This window comes from Salvelinus sp. IW2-2015, linkage group LG4q.2 (genome assembly GCF_002910315.2).
Source record: "Salvelinus sp. IW2-2015 linkage group LG4q.2, ASM291031v2, whole genome shotgun sequence".
Taxonomy (NCBI): domain Eukaryota; kingdom Metazoa; phylum Chordata; class Actinopteri; order Salmoniformes; family Salmonidae; genus Salvelinus; species Salvelinus sp. IW2-2015.
This window is the reverse complement of record NC_036843.1, coordinates 10950480-10972624: the sequence shown is the minus strand read 5'-3', so window position 1 is coordinate 10972624 and position 22145 is coordinate 10950480. Positions and strand designations below refer to the sequence as shown.

At 43.4% G+C, this 22145-nt stretch overlaps 1 protein-coding gene and 1 long non-coding RNA gene across 2 annotated transcripts in view; one reads left to right on the top strand and one right to left on the bottom strand.

The window, feature by feature from the left end:
• Window positions 1–5125: 5125 nt before the first annotated feature.
• On the bottom strand, window positions 5126–21268 carry LOC111963303 (uncharacterized). The gene is made up of 3 exons (XR_002877240.2): window positions 21187–21268; window positions 11633–11680; window positions 5126–5704 (listed from the first exon to the last, which is right to left on the bottom strand). It is a non-coding gene; the product is annotated as an uncharacterized lncRNA (long non-coding RNA).
• pgfb (placental growth factor b) overlaps window positions 20853–22145 on the top strand; it is a 34317-nt gene continuing 33024 nt past the window's right edge. Inside the window, 1 exon segment of the mRNA XM_070443368.1 lies at window positions 20853–21478. Coding sequence (XP_070299469.1) covers window positions 21410–21478 — 69 coding nt within the window. The 5' untranslated portion in view covers window positions 20853–21409.

Sequence of the window (22145 nt, the reverse complement as noted above, 5' to 3'; positions counted from 1 at the left end):
CCATCGCTGCCCCAACCGTCTACCCCCGCACCCAGCATGAAATTCAAGGCAAAGGGAGCGATAACGTTATATCACCAAAATATATTAATTTTTTCACTAACCTTTCAGAATTCTTCCGATGACACTCCTGTAACATCAATAAAACAACATACATATAGAGTTTGTTTCGAAAATGTGCATATTTAGCACACAAAACGTGGTTATACAATGAGAATGTAGCAAAACTGGCCTGAAATGTCGGGCGCCATCTTTGAGAGTGATCTAGTTCAATCGATACTAATCATAAACTTGACTAAAAAATACAGGGTTGACAGAAATCGAAAGACAACTTAGTTTTAATTCAATCGCTGAATTCATTTATAAAATTATCCTTACTGTGGCAATACCGGGTCCGCCAAAGCGAAGCTACACAAAACAAATGGCGATTAATTGCGTTTAACATTTTACAGAACAGCGATTATCATCATAAATAAGTTCTTACTATGAGCTGTTCTTCCATCAGAATCTTGGGCAATGTATCCTTTCCGGTCTAATCGTCTTTTGGTCGAAAGATGTCCTCTTGTTCCCGTCGAAATGGCCACTAACGTTCGTATGTACAGGAAAAGTGCCCAGCTCATGGAAGGGCGTCACAAAATAAATGCCTCAAAAATCGCACTAAACGGATATAAATTTGCTATACGATGTTTAAATTAACTACTTATGATGTTTTTAACACCTATATCGAGTAATAAACATAGACCCCGGATATATTCGGCTAACCAAGGCTTGGAAGAGGCCAGTCCGACCGTCTATCGTGTCGTCCGAGCGCAGGGTACAAAAGAAAACCTACTTCCCGGTCTTTGGTGTTTTAGTACAGGCGCTGATTCGGCAATCGAACTCCACTTCAAATTGGTCACCACTTCTGACGACTAGAGAAGGCCGTCAGGCCGTGGTTTGTATCCTCTATAGCCATTCACACTGAGGTGACATTAAAACTGACCTGGACCAGAGCCAAGATTCTGAAATCTCACTCCCTGTCAGGAAAAGTGCTTGTAGAATAGTTCTTGTTCCCTTCAGAGACATAATTCCATACGGTTATGAAACTAGAGCATAGTGTTTTCTATCCAATAATAACAATAATATGCATATTGTACGAGCAAGAATTGAGTACTAGGCAGTTTAATTTGGCAATGTCAACAAAAAAAAAGTGCTAACAGCTCCCCCTATTGACAAAAGGTTAAAAAAAATCCATCGACAGGTGTGACCAAGATCGTTGTGGAACGGGTAAGGGGTGTAGCTTACCTCTGGGCAGGTGTCTCGGAGGCTTACATTGGGCACACACCGAGCAGGAGGAAACATAAACCCTCACGTCCTTAGCCAAGGTGGGCCAACAGTACTTGAAAATAAAGGAGAGCCGCACACAGTACTTCCCAGTCAGACAGCGCACCGTCTGACCGATCCCCGGATGACCAGAGGAGGGTGACGTGTGGGCCCAATAGATCAACTGGTCACGGACAGCAGACGGAACGTACATACGCCCGACGTGACACTGGAGGGGAGCGGGCTCTGTACGCAACGCCTGCTCAATGTCCGCGCCCAGCTCCCACATGACCGGCGCTACCAGGCAAGAGGCCGAGAGTATGGGAGTCAGATCCATGGGCCGCTCCTCTGTGTCATACAGCCGGGACAGTGCGTCTGCCTTCATATTCTGGGAACCTGGTCTGTAGGACAGGGTAAACACAAAACGGGTAAAGAACATGGCCCACCTTGCCTGACGAGGATTCAGTCTCCTCACTGCCCGGGTGTACTTCAGGTTGCGGTGGTCAGTCCAGATGAGGAAAGGGTGTTTAGCCCCCTCAAGCCAATGTCTCCACGCCTTCAACGCTTTCAACAGCCAACAGCTCCCGGTCCCCCACATCATAGTTACGCTCCGCCAGGCTGAGCTTCTTCGAGAAGAAAGCACAGGGGCATACCCGAGCGCTGTGAGAGCACGGCTCCTATACCAGCCTCGGATGTGTCCACCTCCACTATGAACGCCAAAGAGGGATCCGAATGGGCCAGCACGGGAGCCGAAGTAAACAGAGTTCTTAGCTGTCCAAAAGCCCTGTCCGCGTCAGCCGCCACTGCAACCGTACAGGACCCCCCTGGGGAGCAGCCACCTGGCCAAAACCCCGGATAAATCTCCGGTAGTAATTGGCAAACCCTAAAAATCGCTGCACCTCCTTTACCGTGGTGGAAGTCGGCCAATTACGCACGGCTGCAATGCGGTCACTCTCCATCTCCACCCCTGATGTGGAAATGCGATACCCTAGGAAGGAGACGGCCTGCTGAAAGAACAGGCATTTCTCTGCCTTGACGTACAGGTCATGCTCCAACAGTCGTCCAAGTACCCTGCGTACCAAGGACACATGCTCGGCGCGTGTAGCGGAGTATATCAGAATGTCATCGATATACACCACTACACCCTGCCCGTGCAGGTCCCTGATAATCTTGTCTACAAAGGATTGTAAAACTGATGGAGCATTCATCAACCCGTACGGCATGACGAGGTACTCATAATGCCCTGAGGTGGTACTGAACGCTGTCTTCCACTCGTCTCTCTCCCGGATAAGCGAAACAAGTATTTATTAACTGGCCATAGACAGGGCAATTAGACTTTAACATTGGAAGCCAAAACAGATTGCCTCCGATGCTCTAGCATAGCGTGGACTAACAGTGTCCTAGAACCCAGTCAGACTCCAATGACCATGAGAACCGCTGCTCCAGGTCAGCAGAATTGATAGCAAGTTCTAACCATTTAGCTGAGAGGGAGAACAAAATCTCAGATGTTTTTTGTTTTAAGGTTGTTGTTTTCTGTTATCGGCCATGAAAGGTCTTTTGATTCATGTCAAGAATGAAAGTGGTGTAAGTTGAATAAGTGAGACAGGGTCAGTTAAACTCCATTTTACAAGTCATTGTCATCCAATAAAGTGTACCTTTACTGACAAGCTCTCCTTATAGGATGCAATCTCTTTAAGATAACTTGACACAACTTTTCACTGAGTGGCATTGATTGTTGTTGCAATGCTGTCACAGAAATTAATTGACTCCTTTCATAAAGAAAGTATTGACAGAGTTTATAGATGCCAGGAATCTCTTTAAACGTACTTGCATTAATGGAGAAGGCTTATTGCTGTGAGTGATCGCTAGAGCCAAGAACTGCCAGGAAAAAAACACAGCATTGCATAAAATCCTCTAGTCTCTCTCCAGCCTGTCCATGGGGATGTCCAGCTTTATTTGAACTTTTTCACTCTTTCCTCAGGGGACTTCCCTTTGGCTGGTATGTATATTGTTTTTGATACCATCAGCATTGGACAGGACAATGAGTGCAGTATGCCAGTTACTATCTCTCTGCATTCAGGTAATTATGTAGCGTTCTCATCTCGTCCTCTGCTCCACTTTCCCCAGTTTTCATCTCATGTCCACTAAGACAGATTCAGATCAAGTCTGCTTTACATTGCACCAAACCTTCTCTTTTTTTAAGCACTGCTCAAATGTGCATATTACTCGACCAAAACGCAACAGAGCCCTTTTCAATCAAAACTCTTGAAAATCAACTCTACCTGGTGAATAAATTAATAATGAATTAATAATGAATTAATCATTAAATCAATAAAACAATTACTGTACCACGTGGGTAAACAAAAATGAAATCAGCAGTACAGTACATAGATCTATATTTATTTGCATCTGTTTAATGTACTAGTCCACTTCATGAAATGATTCATCTCCATGACTAAGATAAAGAGTAGAGTGATGCATATAGACGGACAGTATAGTGCATTTGATTTAGTTCCCATGGTATAGTTAGTGATGTGTCCCAGATGTTGAACATCTGCAGATATGTGTTTCCTGCCCTGAGTAAAAGAGCCTGTCGATCCCATGATCGCGTGCTTAGCAGGATCCTGTTGCTTCCCTGTTATGTACCCTAGTACATCTCTCCTCTCCCCCTCTCCCAGAGCCCAGAGCTCTGTAATCTGATCCTTCTATTGGAGATAATAGACTCCACTATGCAAATCCTGCAGTGGAGTAGAGTGCCACCAAGCACGCTGCCTAATAGTTCCGAGACATCATCTACCCCCCCATCATCCTCTGTCACTGTGGACAGAGGGAGCACTAAGCCCACAACACAAACAGCAGTGTGCAGATCCTCCAGTTAAGGAGGCATTTCCTCCTGTGCCTTCTCCCACATTGATAAGAGGCATCCCAGAAGGCACCTAGGGGATGCAAAATGGGTGAGTGCCCGAGAATGTGTCACGTGAGTGTGCAAATGCACTTCCCAGAAGTAATTTGTTACGGCTTATCTATTAGAATGTGGCATGCAGAAGAGAGGTGAGGAGCGGGACAGGGGGTCCCTTCCTCCTCAGCCGTTACAGAGTCATAAACCCATTGGGTTATCTCTGGGGTGGAAGTGGACATAGTCACAACAGAGAGGGCCCAGAGCCTAAGTCTCACTTTGGGAATACAGTACTGTACACTGTATATGAATGCCGCTGCCACTGTATTGAAGCCATTGGACGCAGTTTATCATATCGGGCATTGTTGTTTATTGATGTGTTTGACAGGTCGTCATTGTAAATAATAGAAATACATGTATATGGAGAAGGAGGAAGAGGGATGGACAAATGACTGTTTTTCTTACTGTACTATCAAAGGGGCAGATGTGGGACAACTTCACTTCCTCGTCCCGCCGTCCCTCCACATAAAGAGGGAACCCCTTAGTTGGTGTCCCTGGAGTTGAATTTCAAATAATGGCCCATTTAGTCCTCTCCAGGGCCATCCCACATGTATGTCAGTGTGTTATGACCATGCTGTCACTGTTTCCCATTAATCACCCATTCATTCTCTCTATGATTAATCTCTCCATCTGGAGCTGTCCTGACGGTACAGGTACCAGTAGACTAGGGTTCCAGGTGTAGAGGAGTGAGGCACCAGTAGACTAGGGTTCCAGGTGTAGAGGAGTGAGGGCACCAGTAGACTAGGTTCCAGGTGTAGAGGAGTGAGGCAACCAGTAGACTAGGTTCCAGGTGTAGAGGAGTGAGGCACCAGTAGACTAGGTTCCAGGTGTAGAGGAGTGAGGCACCAGTAGACTAGAGGTTCCAGTGTGAGAGGAGTGAGGCACCAGTAGACTAGGGTTCCAGGTGTAGAGGAGTGAGGCACCAGTAGACTAGGTTCCAGGTGTAGAGAGATGAGGCACCAGTAGACTAGGGTTCCAGGTGTAGAGGAGTGAGGACCAGGAGACTAGGGTTCCAGGTGTAGAGGAGTGAGGCACCAGTAAGAACTAGTGATTCCAGCTGTAGAGGAGTGAGGCACCAGTAGACTAGGGTTCCAGGTGTAGAGGAGTGAGGCACCAGTAGACTAGGGTTCCAGGTGTAGAGGAGTGAGGCTGGGACCAGGAAGACCCCAGAGTGTTGCCCAGCCAAACATTAGATCAGAGTAGCAATTTTCTTGTTCCAAAATATGTCCTGTGTAAAATGGCCCTATTTTGTTGGCTGGAGATATGAATACAGTATCAGGTACAAGGAGCTATATGAAAGAAGTGCCTCTCTGATCCCAACTGATGTCTCTGTATGGTCCAAAAAAAAACAAAGAAAACACTACGTTTCCCCTTTTTTCATATTTCTGTCGGGATCTCAACACAGCTGAACATTTATCTGGATATCATCATCTTGGGCAATGTCTTTGTCTGTAACAGAAAAACAACACCATCGTCAACTCTAAGGGCCTGATCAAACGATGCTCTGCTGATTGACATTATCTATCACACACATGTGCAACATAAGATCCCCAGTAAGAATGGCACTTGTAGTAAACATTATTCTGCTACCCTGCATACATTTAAAGCTTTTTTACAGTATTAATACATTGAAACTACATATATACTGTACAGTAGTAGATTCTCTCAGAGCTGTGCTGTGCCCCCATTTGTGCTGAGCCCACAGGCTGGAGAGTGGAGCTAGCCCAGAGGAAGTCCCTCTAAGACCCATCTGTAAAGGTGATTAAGGCCCCATTAACATGGTCCTCAAGGACGCTACAGCCTGGCTCTGACAATCTCCAGCTGCTGCATGCTCCTGGTGTGGAGGCTACTACACTACACTGAACTACACTGAACTACTTTACCCAGCAATCACTGGTGGGGAGATGGAGATTGTTACCATGGGAAGCTTTGGTAAAGATGTACACTGTCTATTAGTATCTGACATGGTCAGTGTGTGTTTTGATGTAAGCACAGCTAACTCTGATTTTGGGAGGTGGTCATTAGTCCTTAGGTGTAGGTTTCAGATGACTTAAATTCACTCTCTGCCAGCAAGGAGCAGGGTCAACTAATCGTAATATATTGTTTTTTTCTGATATTCCAGTAAATGAAATGGTTATCCTTGCTTTGCATCTTGTCCTTCCGTGGTTGGTTTGATTGCTAATTGCCTTGCTTCAGTGTGATGACGTTTGTACTCAAAGTTCACCTGTTCCCTATCAGCTCCACAAACCTGTTCCTAAGCACAGCTACGTGACTTTCGCATCTCACTAAAAAATCTCCCTGCAACTTGTTTCTAAGTGTTTGATATGATCCAGTGTAATCTAGGCCTCTTTGCTGCTAAAAGGACCATAATCCATACGGGCCAGGGGCTTTGAGGAAGTGGACGTGGTAAAGTGTCTGTCAGGCCCCTATTTAATCACATCTCTGCTATGTAACTGATTGTGCCATTTAGACTCGGCCAGTTACGTTGACATGAAAGCCATTTGAGCACTTCCTGCAGGCTGGCCTAACAGGGCTCTTGCTTTCAAACCCTCATCTTATCAGCACCAGTATGAGTGCATATCGGAGGAGGAGGAGGAGGAAGGGGGGGGCACCTTAACACCACCAGCTTCTCCTTAATCCTGACCATTCAACTCTGCCTAAACACAGAGCGACTCAGTGTCAGCACAGCCTTATTAACACACTGCAAGGCTTTAGATGGGAATCCTCAGTAACCCTCAACCATGACTTGGAGTTCATCCCCCTCCACCCCATCCCGTTTGGAGCTCGTGCTCTGAGAAGAGGAGCCAGTGGAGTGGAGAAAGTTGGCCAACATTACTTGGAGTATTGAGTGTATTTGGTTTAATATTGTGGTTATTTCACATCAACAGTGGATTAAGATATGCCCTTTTGTATAACAGATGCATTTATGAACTTTCATTTGTCAAATAATCTGCTCAAGAATGTTTGTCAATATGAAATTATTTGACATTTGTGTTAAAAAGGGCTCTACTTTCAGTCCTGCCCTGATTGTCTGGAATTGAAATTAATATGATTCTCCTGGTGTTTTAAACAGTGCAGTTATGTCCATGTATTTCATTGGGAGTCAACCATAAAGCACCTGTTCCAGATTGCAGTACATTCTCGTAGTTCCCAAAGTTTGGTTGTGTTGCAGATGTGGGCCAGATGTTACATCTGTTTCCTGATACGTCAGTTAGAACTCTGGCCATATAAACCAACTGAGATGCCCTAGAATACCCTCTGACCTCTTCTATTGTGCCTTGTATGAGAACTAACAGTTCCCTATAACATTGAGTTGTGGTAATGATAGGTACGAATCAATCATTGAAAAATGGATTACTCATTTTTTATATATTCTCAGGACATGTACAGTACACAACATGAACCATTCTTATTGTTTAAACAATCCCATGTTATCTGTAAGCAGTATTTTCATGAGGGAAACTCCTTATCATGATTCAACATGGCAATTTGGAGATTAAGCAGCTATGATTATAGGATTTATAGAGCATCTCATCTCTATGTTTTCCCTCCATCACTTCGGTCTCTCTGTCTGTCTGTGAGTCTGAGAGTCTGTACTCCACAGGGAGATCCTGTTCCTCCTCCAGCTCTGTTTACAAACCCTGGTCCAACACCCTGTGACCGCTGCACAGATGACGGCTCCACAGCAGTCCCTCTCTCTGTCTGTTTACGCTGTGAGCCAGGCCATGCACGTCACTGCTGAGTCACACAGAGGCTGTAGCCTAGGGGATGAACTCTAGGGGAGCAGGGGGCGCGACCCATGGGGGGCTGCAGGTGCAGAAATGGGCCACATACTCTAGAAGTGGGTGGTAGGGGGTGGTACAGGCCCTGGGGATGGGCAGTCAGGGGGGTGAGGGGATTGGTACTGCAGCGGCCAAGCCACTGGCCCTCTGATCTCCATACATCCTCACTCCCCCAGAGGTCAGAGTTCACGTGCTAGATCAATACTGGAAACTGAATAATGTAGTCAGGGATGCATTTTGGAAACCATGTCTACCTAGAACCAGACAGAATGTATTCATCTTAAGTAGGAATCTGCAAAACATGACGTTTAATATAACAGCCTTGTTTGCGTTTTCCATGAGAAAGTAGGAAGCTTTTGCGCTCACAGCTACCTTAAGGTCTTTGCATCCCACAGAAAGGCTCCTCCGTCATGTGCCGGGGTCTGGGGACAACCATCCTTCCCATGGTGCTCATGTTCCTCCCATGTCCCTCCTGGGGCCTGGAGGGACGAAGGGGGACAGAGGGGGATGGAGGAGGGTGGAGGGGGGATGGAGGAGGAGGATAGAGTAGGTCCGGCTGTGAGGAGAGAGAGACACACACACATCTGTTTCTCATCTCGATGGGAAAATTCCCCTGATCCTGGAGATTAGGCTGGAGTCCCTCAGATATAGCAGCCTGGCTCCTCGGAGGCTCCGACATCGTAAGCGAGCTCCCTCTGGCCTTGTTGGCCCAGTTCCACTGTGACCCCTCCGCCAGGATGAACGGAACCCTAGCCAGAACTGTAGTGACACACTCCCTAGGATAGATACTGTATGGGCGAGACAATGACACAAAGGAATAATGTGTAGAGGACTTGGCTGATTGTGAGCTCTTATTGTGAGTTGGATATTGGTGACAGCAGGCACTATGATGCATACCCTTTATTGCTTTGTCTGCTGCCTGAATTTAACATTGCCAGACATACTTAAGCCTTATTATGCTATTCACACCCTAACTCCAACTCTTAAACCAGTTTTGTGGCTTGATTTAGAGATTTTCCATAACTTCATCACACATCATTAATTATTGAATTGGTCTTCTATCATGTCTTTGCACTGTGAATTGTGCAGTTATTTGCATTCTCTTCCTCTACGCATCCCTGGATACAATTCAGGTCAGTGAATTGATTAATAAATGGGCTGATTGTGTGGTATGGTAGGTGGCCACATGTAGTGTTCAACATGTGTGACACATTGACTCTGCCTGACTTGGCCTCAGCCCTCTCCTGTTACCACGACGCCCAGGGGTGCTGCTCTGTTTATTTTCCCCTGATTAGCACTGCTTATTTTCACTCTCTCACACACTCCTCATGGAAGAGTCAGAGGCAGCGGGATGTGGAGGGCTGTAGCCTGCATCCATTCAATGCCATCCACTCCCCCTGTGGTCCCCAGCATATCACCCCCCCCCCCCAACAAAACTCTGACTTCCCCCAAAACACACACTCATGCCCCAAGTGTTGCCCTGTCGCTCTCTCTCTGCAGGGAGTGCCAAACACAGCTCCTTCTTAGCTTCAATCACCCACAAGCTCTCTCTTAGCATAGTGACAGCTCAGGTTGCACAGAACAGTGATACAATATCAACACTCACCACTGCTAGTGCTTGTGCTTCTCTGTGTCTCTCCCAGACTTGCACTGTCCGAAGGAGTTCATGATCTGTGATAACACATGAGATTACTGGGATGTTCTGGTTTTACAGATAAGATGGCCGCCCAGTTGTAGGCCTACATAACAGCAGGCTGACGATGCAGCAACCTCACAGTTGGCTGCTGGTCCGCTCACAGCCAAAGAAAAGAGACCAGCTCAGCATCGGATCCCTCAGCTCTGCGGATTACTGAAATCTCTGAAAATGTAATAAGGGAACTGAAGGGTTTTGATAGCGCATTGGGGGTGATATCCTGGACCTGGTGACATTGATCAGCTTCTGTTCCCTACAGCCTGCAAATCACTTTCATCCAATTACTTCATTGACGCATCAATATAGAACAGACAGGTTTTTGATCGTTCTTGGCAAACACACCTTGAAACATGCATCGTTTTGATTTATGAATAATTAGATTCTATTTCATGTTGGATTTAATTGAATTTCATGGGTGATTTTACTCACATATGATTCATTTCTAATAATGAATATGTGTGTTATATGTGTGTTTCCTGTTTAGCTGAGTCAGACAGAGACAGAGGGTCAGAGAGGAGTCCAGGCTGCGCCAGTAGAGAGGCACTGAGAACCTCAGGACAGGCCCCTCCTTTCTCACAAGCCCAGCCTTCCTCAGGCAGATGGTTGGAGTCTTACAATGTTTATTAATCTAAAAAGGGGTAGGCAAGATAATGGTCGTGTACAGGCAAAAGGTCAAAACCAGTTCAGAGTCCAATAGGTACCGAAGGGCAGGCAGATTCAAAGTCATGGCAGGCAGATTCAAAGTCATGGCAGGCAGGATGATCAGGCAATCGGGAAAGTAGTCCAGAGTCAGGCAGTGGTCAAAACCGGGAAGACTAGCAAAAGAGAATAGAAAAGGAGTACGGGGAAAAACCCACTGGTTGACTTGACTAAACATACAAGACGAACTGTCACAGAGAGACAGGAAACACAGGGATAAATACACTGGCACAGAGAGACAGGAAACACAGGGATAAATACACTGGCACAGAGAGACAGGAAACACAGGGATAAATACACTGGGGAAAATAAGCAACACCTGGAGGGGTGGAGACAATCACAGGGACAGGTGAAACAGATCAGGGTGTGACATGCAGTCACTCTTAGCATTTGCTTTAGCATGGTTCAAATACTGCCATGTGCATCCCATCGGTTCAACGGCCCTGTGTCGCTGTCCTGTTGTTTATCCACCCTGGTGGTCTTCATTTAGCTGTCCCTTCCAGGCACACAGCCATCTGGGACTGCTTTTCTCTACTGTCTGCCTGGCAGCCATGCTCCATGCTCCACGACCAGACGCTTACAACCAGGCATACAACAACAAACAGACATGGTCAGGAGTAATGAAAACCACTGTCTAGCAAATGCACAGTAGCCTTGGAGCAGCAAGCGGACATGAATTGAGTCCTGATAATAGATGGCACTACTACCAAATTCCCATCAGCCTGGTTGTATAGTTTATCATTCTAAGTTATTAACCTTCCCCAGCTTTGACCCCCGTCCATTCTCTCCCTGCTCCCCTTCCCTTAACCGCTGTGCCGTGTTCTACAAGCTATAGCTATTTGAGGGAATGTATTTCTCTACACATAAATAACTGGTAAGGCACAATTTTTCTTGGCTTCAGTTTGTGTAAACACTGGTTCAGGGATGGATTTCACCTCACACTTGCTCAGGCCATGTCCTACTTTCTGCTCTCTCTCTCTTTCTCTCCTCAGGCTCCTGTTGGATAGTCCATCTCTCATTTCAGCACCTCTCCCCACAGAGTTTATGTCATCAATAAACACACAGAGTGTTAATGTGTGAATTAGGGACACCCCTTCGTTAGAGACAGGGTAAGAGGCCTCTCCATTGGTTTTCATGATGATACTGTAAGTGCTTGAAATGTTCACTGATCAAGCCCCAAGTCATCTGACCTTTACCACTTACCGTGATGATGATCTTGAAGGTCAGGATCACTGCTATTGGTGCAGCTATCTGTTTTGTGAAAATAGGGAGTTAGAACAGGGTCAGTTGAACATGTTGTAACCACGAACAGACATCAGCATCATTAGTCAGAGATTGTAACGCGTTCTAGTTTCAGATGCAAGGACTGACCATGCATGATATATATATATATATATATATATACAGTGAGGGAAAAAAGTATTTGATCCCCTGCTGATTTTGTACGTTTGCCCACTGACAAAGAAATGATCAGTCTATAATTTTAATGGTAGGTTTATTTGAACAGTGAGAGACAGAATATCAACAAAAAAATCCAGAAAAACGCATGTCAAAAATGTTATGAATTGATTTGCATTTTAATGAGGGAAATAAGTATTTGACCCTCTGCAAAACATGACTTACTACTTGGTGGCAAAACCCTTGTTGGCAATCACAGAGGTCAGACGTTTCTTGTAGTTGGCCACCAGGTTTGCACACATCTCAGGAGGATTTGTCCCACTCCTCTTTGCAGATCTTCTTCAAGTCATTAAGGTTTCGAGGCTGACGTTTGGCAACTCGAACCTTCAGCTCCCTCCACAGATTTTCTATGGGATTAAGTCGGTAACTGGCTAGGCACTCCAGGACCTTAATGTGCTTCTTCTTGAGCCACTCCTTTGTTGCCTTGGCCGTGTGTTTTGGGTCATTGTCATGCTGGAATACCCATCCACGACCCATTTTCAATACCCTGGCTGAGGGAAGGAGGTTTCACACCAAGATTTGACGGTACAGTCCCCCGTCCATCGTCCTTTGATGCGGTGAAGTTGTCCTGTCCCTTTAGCAGAAAAACACCCCCAAAGCATAATGTTTCCACCTCCATGTTTGACGGTGGGGATGGTTTCTTGGGGTCATAGAGCAATTCCTCCTCCTCCAAACACGGCAAGTTGGGTTGATGCAAAGAACTCCTTTTGGTCTCATCTGACCACAACACGTTCACCCATTTGTCCTCTGAATCATTCAGATGTTCATTGGCAAACTTCAGACGGGCATGTATATGTGCTTTCTTGAGCAGGGGGACCTTGCGGGCGCTGCAGGATTTCAGTCCTTCACGGCATAGTGTGTTACCAATTGTTTTCTTGATGACTATGGTCCAGCTGCCTTGAGATCATTGACAAGATCCTCCTGTGTAGTTCTGGGCTGATTCTCCACCGTTCTCATGATCATTGCAACTCCACGAGGTGAGATCTTGCATGGAGCCCCAGGCTGAGGGAGATTGACAGTTCTTTTGTGTTTCTTCCATTTGCGAATATCACAGAAACTGTTGTCACCTTCTCACCAAGCTGCTTGGCGATAGTCTTGTAGCCCATTCCAGCCTTGTGTAGGTCTACAATCTTGTCCCTGACATCCTTGGAGAGCTTTTTTGGTCTTGGCCATGGTGGAGAGTTTGGAATCTGATTGATTGATTGCTTCTGTGGACAGGTATCTTTTATACAGGTAAGAAACTGAGATTAGGAGCACTCCCTTTAAGAGTGTGCTCCTAATCTCCGTTCGTTACCTGTATGAAAGACACCTGGGAGCCAGAAATCTTTTTGATTGAGAGGGGTCAAATATTTATTTCCCTCATTAAAATGCAAATCAATTTATAACATTTTTGACATACATTTTTCTGGATATTTTTGTTGTTATTCTGTCTCTCACTGTTCAAATAAACTACCATTAAAATTATAGACTGATAATTCTTTGTCAGTGGGCAAACGTACAAAATCAGCAGGGGATCAAATACTTTTTTCCCTCACTGTATATAATTATATATAATATACCACACACTACCGTTAAAAGTTTTGGGGTCACTTAGAAATGTACTTGTTTTTGAAAGAATTTTTTTTTTTTTGTCCATTAAAATAACATAAAATTGATGCAGAAATCAGTGTAGACATTGTTATGTTGTTGTCGAGAAATTGCCAAGAAACTGAAGCTCTCATACAACGCTGTGTACTACTCCTTCACAAAACAGTGCAAACTGTCTCTAACCAGAATAGAAAGAGGAGTGGGAGGCCGCGATGTACAACTGAGCAAGATGAACAAGTACAGATCTTCAGTTTCTTGGCAATTTCTCTCATGGAATAGCTTTAATTTCTCAGAACAAGAATAGATTGACAAGTTTCAGAAGAAAGTTCTTTGTTTCTGGCCATTTTGAGCCTGTAATCGAACCCACAAATGCTGATGCTCCAGACATTCAACTAGTCTAAAGAAGGTCAGTTTTAGTGCGTCTTTAATCAGTACAACAGTTTTCAGCTGTGCTAACATAATTGCAAAAGGGTTTTCTAATGATTAATTAGCTTTTTAAAATTCTAAACTTGGATTAGCTAACACAACGTGCCATTGGAAAACAGGAGTGATGGTTGCTGATATGGGCCTCTGTACGCCTATGTAGATATTCCAATATAATGAGCCTTTTCCAACTACAATAGTCAAGGCCACCTGGCCTTGCTGCTGTTCCAGTTTCAACTGTTCTGCCTGCGTTATGGAACCCCTACCTGTCCCAGACCTGCTGTTTTCAACTCTTAATGATCGGCTATGAAAAGCCAACTGACATTTATTCCTGATTATTATTTGACCATGCTTGCTCATTTATGAACATTTTGAACATCTTGGCCATGTTCTGTTATAAATCTCCACCCGGCCACAGCCAGGACGAGGCCTGGCCACCCCTCATAGCCTGGTTCCTCTCTAGGTTTCTTCCTAGGTTTTGGCCTTTCTAGGCCAAAGTTTTTTGGCCGAGTTTTTCCTAGCCACCGTGCTTCTACACCTGCATTGCTTGCTGTTTGGGGTTTTAGGCTGGGTTTCTGTACAGCACTTTGAGATATTAGCTGATGTATGAAGGGCTATATAAAAAAAATAAACTTGATTTACAACATTAACAATGTCTACACTGTATTTCTGATCAATTTTATGTTATTTTAATAGACAAAAAATGTGCTTTTCTTTCAAAAACAAGGACATTTCTAAGTATCCCCAAACTTTTGAATGGTAGTGTATATTTTTTTTACAACATTTTGAGGCTATAGAGTGTTTAAATTTTGATGTTTTTTTATAAACATTGGAGTAAAACAAGCTTGCATTTTGGGTTCTGCCGGGATACGACAGTTTAACTATAGCTCATGAGTCATTTATAGGTTATATTTTTCAAGAATCAATAAGTCCAGAAATGGATGTAGCAACTGCAGATTACCCCTTTAATTTATTCCGGTTTATTTTATGGATGTGGTAGATGTGTGTGTTTCTGAGGAAACTCTTCCATTTAACCCCAGAGGATAAACTCATTTGAGGGTAAAAAAAAACACTTTCTCCCCAGGAAAAATAAACAGCAGTGCTCTAGTGGGACTGCGGTCTACTAAATCTAACTGCTCTTTGATTAATTCCATGGTTTTTTAAGTGTCTCTCACATTCAGAAATACATCTAATCTCATTGACAATCAATCCCAGTATAATCAACAGTATCAAAACGTTTACTTCCTCATATCCTTATCATATGTCAACACATTCATACTGCCCTCCAAATATGACCTCCGTTCAAGTTATAGAGCTGATGAAGAATCATGTTTATAAAGCAATCTACAGCTTTATTCTATATTCCTCAGTACACCTGCTGTTGTACAAAAAAACACTATGTATACAATGTTTATATATTTAGCACCTGGTGTTTTATTACATGTTTTGATAACGTTGTTATAGCAGAAGAATGATGTTTAGAACATCTAATTTACTCAGCAGCGGCCCCAACCCAGTTGGAAGTTAAACATGTTCCCTTCTCCACATGGACTCCTGTCTGTCCTGGACATGTGTTACCTCTTAATGGAGTTTAGCATATCATCATGGCCGTGATGAATTATAACCTGCTCTTTGACTGTGGGAGACCAGGATTGCTTCCGCAACTATCCACCACTGGCTCCTCATTTATAAATCTAGCGGCTTTTACCACTCGCATCAACACGAGCCATGATAACTCACTCTTAAAGCTGTTTTTCCTCCTCTGGCTGACCAACCACAGGCTACTTTCGTCCCCATGGCTGGCTGGTGCAAGTCAGGAAACTCTATCTTAGAAAAACACTTGAGATTCCCTCTGAAAGTTCCTCTGCTATGCTGCAGGTCCTCATCAGGCTCAGCTAGAGAGAACAGCCTCACAAAGACAGGAGGGCTCTCTTGAGTGGGGAGGGCTATCAGAGGAACTGAACTGCTCATAGATTATGTCTTTTTTTAACCGTTATTTTACCAGGTAAGTTGACTGAGAACACATTCTCATTTACAGCAACGACCTGGGGAATAGTTACAGGGGAGAGGAGGGCTGAATGAGCCAATTGTAAACTGGGGATGATTAGGTGACTGATGGTATGAGTGCCAGATTGTGAATTTAGCCAGGACACCGGGGTTAACACCCCTACTCTTATAATAAGTGCCATGGGATCTTAAGTGACCACAGAGAGTCAGAACACCCATTTAACATCCCATCCAAAAGACTGCACCCTACACAGGGCAATGTCCCCAATCACTTACCCTGGGGATATTTATTTTAGATCAGAGGAAAGAGTGCCTCCTACTGGCCCTCCAACACCACTTCCAGCAGCACTTCCAGCAGCATCTCATCTCCCATCTAGGGGATGGACCAGGACCAACCCTGCTTAGCTTCAGAAGCAAGCCAGCACTGGGATGTATGGTGGTATGCTTCACATAGAGAATTTGGTGAATCTTGCCAGTGTATTACACCAGTAGTGGTAGTTCAGCACAGACATTGCACAGCTGCAGGTCCCTAGAATTGCTTCTCAGATGAAGACTGAACAGAGCCAATATTTCTATGGATGTTTCCAGAATACTGAACATCTTCCCTCTTGGCTTGTGTTCACTGTGGATGATTGGAGCTGTGTTGTCCAAGTCACAGCTGCATCACGTTACATAATCCTCAAGTTAAAGCTCAAATCAGGGAAAACCCTGTTTTGATTTTTCTATTTAGTTAAAACTGTTTAACACCTTATGACTAAAATAACTTCCTACAACAAGTGTTGTGCCGGACATCCTTATGAAGGAAACAATACTCGGACAGAATAGACCATGCATGAAAACAGGATGACACCTGACAACCTTGAAGATGTGACGCAGAAGTGTAAACAGGATTTGAAGTGGTTCAAATGAAATAATGGTAATCACCTAAAGCAACAATAAGCTGATTTTTACTCAGGACTGGCGCATTTCCCCCCCTGCCACTATATCATGGTTTTCAACAGTGTGTGGGGAACAAAATATGTCAAGAGTGTCTGGGCCAATTAATGGCAGGAAGACAGGGTCTGGTGATAGGATGATGTAATATCCTGTTGAGTTGCTGGCTAGGTGGTTGAGTGTTGGCCTGGTCAGGCCACACTGATATGATACAACTCTGAATCATCAGAGAGTCCTCTTGAGCAACCATTCCCTTAGTTTTGCTTCTCTTTATAGTTCATACTGTTTTTGGAACTGAAGAACACATTTACCCAACAAGAACTTCAGTGCGCCATACTATAATAAGGGATTCCACAGCCTTTTGTTGTTGACGGGCCATATCATCAACAAAAGACCACAATGTACCATAGGAGTTACTGCAATGACTTACCCATGGTTGATCCTATATCTCAGGAGCTGAGGAGATCTCTGTACTATCAATCAGTCCTCTGAAATGGCAGGAGGGGTTCCCTGGCCACCTCCTCCCTAAAGGGCCCACCATGGAGGAAACCAGAGCTGCCCTAACAATGATGAATGGACATCATTAATGTTGTTAATCTGTTTACCTTTTTCTCTGCAATCTGGGAAAAGGAGGGGTCAACAACGAGATGGAAATGTTCTTACTTCGGCACCCCAGTTCCTGCAAGTCGCCCATTTGGTCTTCAGAACATCAATAGCCACTACAGAGTGTGCAGGGGACTCATTAACTACACGTTGACCTGACAATCTTCTGCACTACATTCTACTGGAGCACTCCTCACAAGGCCTATTACTATGGAGTTTTAGGTAGGATTTTTTTTTATCTCACTATCCCAAATTCCTTGACAAAATAATCATGGACTTGTTACATCTTCTTTAATTAATCTTTGAGATTGGGAATGATGAATAACTTTTCTGCTCTTATTGGTCTCCTAGATTATCTGTCACTTATCCACACACTGCGGAGGAAGCAGCTCATTTTCCATTGACTACTCAGTTTGTGGCAGTTTTACAGGCTTATCACCCAAATTTAACATGTTAAGGTTTATTACTTGAACTGTGAACTTGGCTTAACATATTTTTTGTCATTACAGACAGTCCTTGACTTCTATTCATTATTTGAATAGTTATTGAAAATAAACCCCAGTTCCATTTTACTCAAACCAAATGTGTGATCAGAGCAGGAATTAGACTTTCTCTTGTCTAAACACACGGACAGGCGTCAGAATGTTTGACATGGGACAAGAGAGCACAAGAATAACATTGAACCTCCAGCACTATGTATTGAGCGCAAGCAGTGCAGGACCCAGGGTTGTTTCAGGGGACGAAGGACAGCATAAAGATTCATCTGCCTTTAGAGCACAGTCACTCTCACCACGTTTGCTTGTCCTGTCAGCATATATTTATACTGCAAACATACTGAGGGAGCTAATTAGCTCCTATCAGACAGTGCACCTTTAAAAACAGGCATATATCACTGGACAAGATGGTGAGCCAGCAGAGGCATAGCTCTGTACTGAGTGTTTGAGCCTGTCCTCTGAACAAACACAGCCCATGGCCACTGTTGTTGTAGGAGATGACCACTTGGGTTCTTTAGCCCTCAATTTTCACAGGTTGTACTTATTTTTCTTTCCTTTTATGCAAAACGTCTGTGAAAACACACACAAAGTCTCCAGTCATGGTTGATGGTGCTGATATTTGTGATATTGTAAATGTGATTGCATTGGATGATTTTAGGACATTGATTAATAATGTATTTGTTCCCTTCCTTCCAAGTCACAGACACTGTTAATGTTTTGCCTAATGGCGGAACTTGGTGAGATAATGTTCAGTCCAGATTGTCACGCCCTGACCATAGAGAGCCTGTTATTCTCTATGTTGGTTAGGTCGGGGTGTGACTAGGGTGGGTCATCTAGGTAATTATATATCTATGTTGGCCTGGTATGATTCCCAATCAGAGGCAGCTGTTTATCGTTGTCTCTGATTGGGGATCATATTTAGGCAGCCATTTCCCCTTTGTGCTTTGTGGGATCTTGTCTAGGTACTACTCGGCGCGTCACGGTTCGTTTGTTCGCTTTATTGTTATTTGAGTTTTCTCTTCCTAATAAAAAGTATGGAAACATACCACGCTGCATTTTGGTCCATTCCTTATGACGATCGTGACACAGATAATCCATGTTGGCAGTTTGGTGAAAGTATTCCTTTTCTAAATACATGTTTCCCAAGGATTATTAACGCAGAACAAGTGTGTAACATTTTTAAAATGCCCTTTTCTCCTAAATGGGATTATAACTTTAGCAACTTTCAAAGCAGCATCCAACTAAAGTGTACGATACACCATTTTGAAGCTCTGTACTTTTATAAAATGTAAAAAGGAAGCGAATCACTTAAATTTGATACACCCCCCCCATAGAGAAATGCATTTGGCACCAATATATAATTTATGTTTCTGATTTTGAATGTGTGAATACTAAATATGCACAAAAGATCTTTGAGTTACATTTTTCCATAATCGTGTTCTGGCAGATATTGGATTCTGGGAGTATATTCTGTCCAGGGTGGTGTTTAGGTAATGAAGGGAGGATATTTGGAAAACTACAGATAAAGATTATTATTGCTATGAAGAAAGAATATGGCAGTCTGAACAGGAGTGGCCAGTGGTGGTCATGAGGGTAGAAGGTATCTTCCCTATTACGTAAGTGCATACCTATGGTTCCCATGATATAATCTACCTGACTCATATACGCACAACCATATGAAGCAAAATGTGTGGTTTACCTTAAAGGTTCTTAAAATACATATATAAACATGGTTATATATTGTAAGTACATCTGTGTTGTAATTCTATGGCACTGTTTGAGAAGTTGTTTATCATCCATGTCCATTTGCACTGACCCATGTTCCATAGAGCTGGGGTGGGTGTGTAGGTGGTGCTAGGGGGGATCGCTGGGACTCCTCAGAGTGTCTGAAATGTTTACAAACACCATCATCCTACGTGTGGTCTGTACAATAGTGGACGGCGGTGGAATCATTCAGGGCTGCTGGAGGAATGTGTGGAAGCCAAGTGAAGAATCCTTGCATTCCTTTGCTACTGCAAACACAGGAGTCCCATACAGAAGATTAACTCTGTGTGTCAACAGTCAAGGAATCTCTCTTTCTCTCAGACCTAACTAAATAGAAAAGTCCATCTCTCTTAAAGAGAAAATCTCCATGCATCCTGGATCCTGAACTTTACCCATTGAGAAGGGTATTAAGTGCTCCTGCTAAAAAGGGAATATAAATGTTTGCTTTGCTCAAATGATTTTGTACGTTCTGAGTACTTTCAGGAACGCTTTGTCAGCCAGAGGATGTCATGGTTGGAGAAAATAACCTTCTGTATCTCACAGAAGTAATAGGATTCTCATACACTAGAGGCTGAACATGGACCAACTGTACAACACCAACAATAAGATGCTCTTACTGAAGCTGCTTTGGTGGCACACTATTAATCTTTTTGTTTTGCATTGTGGTACTAATCAGTCTCCCCAAAATCAGACTATTTGCATCAGATTTGATGGCACTGCACACATGGGGTGGGTTGGGGTGGGGGGAGTGGATCATATAGTTTGACAGTGACTGCCAAAGAGCATAGTAGCCTTTCTCATGACAATGTCATCAGTGACACTCATTATTCTGTAAATTGGCACATTTGTAATGTCTAAATCATAACAGCCTGACAATTAGGGACCATTTTGGTCTCTGGGCCTGAACAATGATAAATTGTTGAGAAGAACCTTTACTGCCCAACTAATGTCAAAGGATTCATACAGTTATCAAGAAGCTGGGTATATGGATGAAAAACTCTACACCATAAGAACACAGCATATACCTCCACCAGTTCCATGAAGTATTTCCCGAGGAGAGAAGGAGGAGTGTATCACGGCTAGAGAGAGATTGAGGGAAACTGGAGGGGAGGGGATTTAAATGGGTAACATGTTGAGAGGTAGTGAGGCAATTAGTGACAAGAATGTCACTTTGTCGAGGAAATGCACAGAGCAAGACCGAAATACCACTATTCAAATTAACCAGGTTACCGAAGTGTGACAGCAGCTCCTCGTGCACATTTTGGAAGGAACATATATGTAAACTTTTGGAAAAATATTTATAGATTTTTTTTCGACTTGCTGATTTGTTGGACACGTTCTGGTAAAATTATTGTTTGGTTTAGGAGGGATATTTTATGTGTAGTATTACTGTGACATTTTTGTAACCTATTTCAAAAAGGAAACAATATTATTTAAAAAATAATCTTTTTTTTGCATATAAGATTATACAAATATATATCAACTTACGTTCCGAGAGGCTTTTTCTGTAGCTCGGTCAACTTCATCAGGTTACTCTTGAGAGCGGTCATTGCCTCGCCGTTATTGAAGAAGGAACGAGGTAGAAGTGTCTCAGCTGCAATTTCTTCTCTGGACTGGAGAAGAATAATCACTGCTCCGCTTATCTGCACGTTGGAGGATATCGCTTACATTGTAAAACTTCATCATCTGGCCTTCTGACAAGAAACACGAAATGAAACCCTTTGCCTCGTTCGTCATCCAGATTGCAGTGACGCTCCAACTTCAGTTTTCACCTGCTCAGGTATGCTATGTTTCAATATTCTACACAGAACACAGCGCAAATTAAATATTTATTTTCATTTTTATTCAAGCTACAATTCATATCCAGTTTATTGAGATATACCAATAGGGCATATAATTGGCCTAAATATTTGAGGATACGTCTAATGTTATAACAAATTATCAATATGATTATTTGTATGATTACACTGACACTTATGATTATTGTGATTCGTATTATTAATAAGATAATATAACTATAAATACATGTAAACCTATATTTTTATTACACTGGTTTTGACATATCAGATTAGACCACAAAGACGTCTTTCTAACTGACACAGCAAAAGTCATTCAGAGCGCTATGTCGATTTCTCATTGTGTCTTGATGATACTATGATCCCTTTTTGAACGCGTGCCATGCTGAAACAGTTGCGTTATGAGGTGGAACGTGACAAACTGCATCTCTCTGTCTCAGACTGTTCAAAGTTTTCACTGGGTTTACAGGCTACATTTTGGGCGATTTAAGAACTTTATGAATGATATGCACAAATGAGCATCGTATATATAATGATTGATTTCTTTATGAACTGTTCAGGTAAAACTCGACCTGTCTCTGACCACTCAGTCCTTCTCTAAGCCTAATTGAATATGCGAATTTCAGAGTTAGAAAAGAAAACCATTGTCTC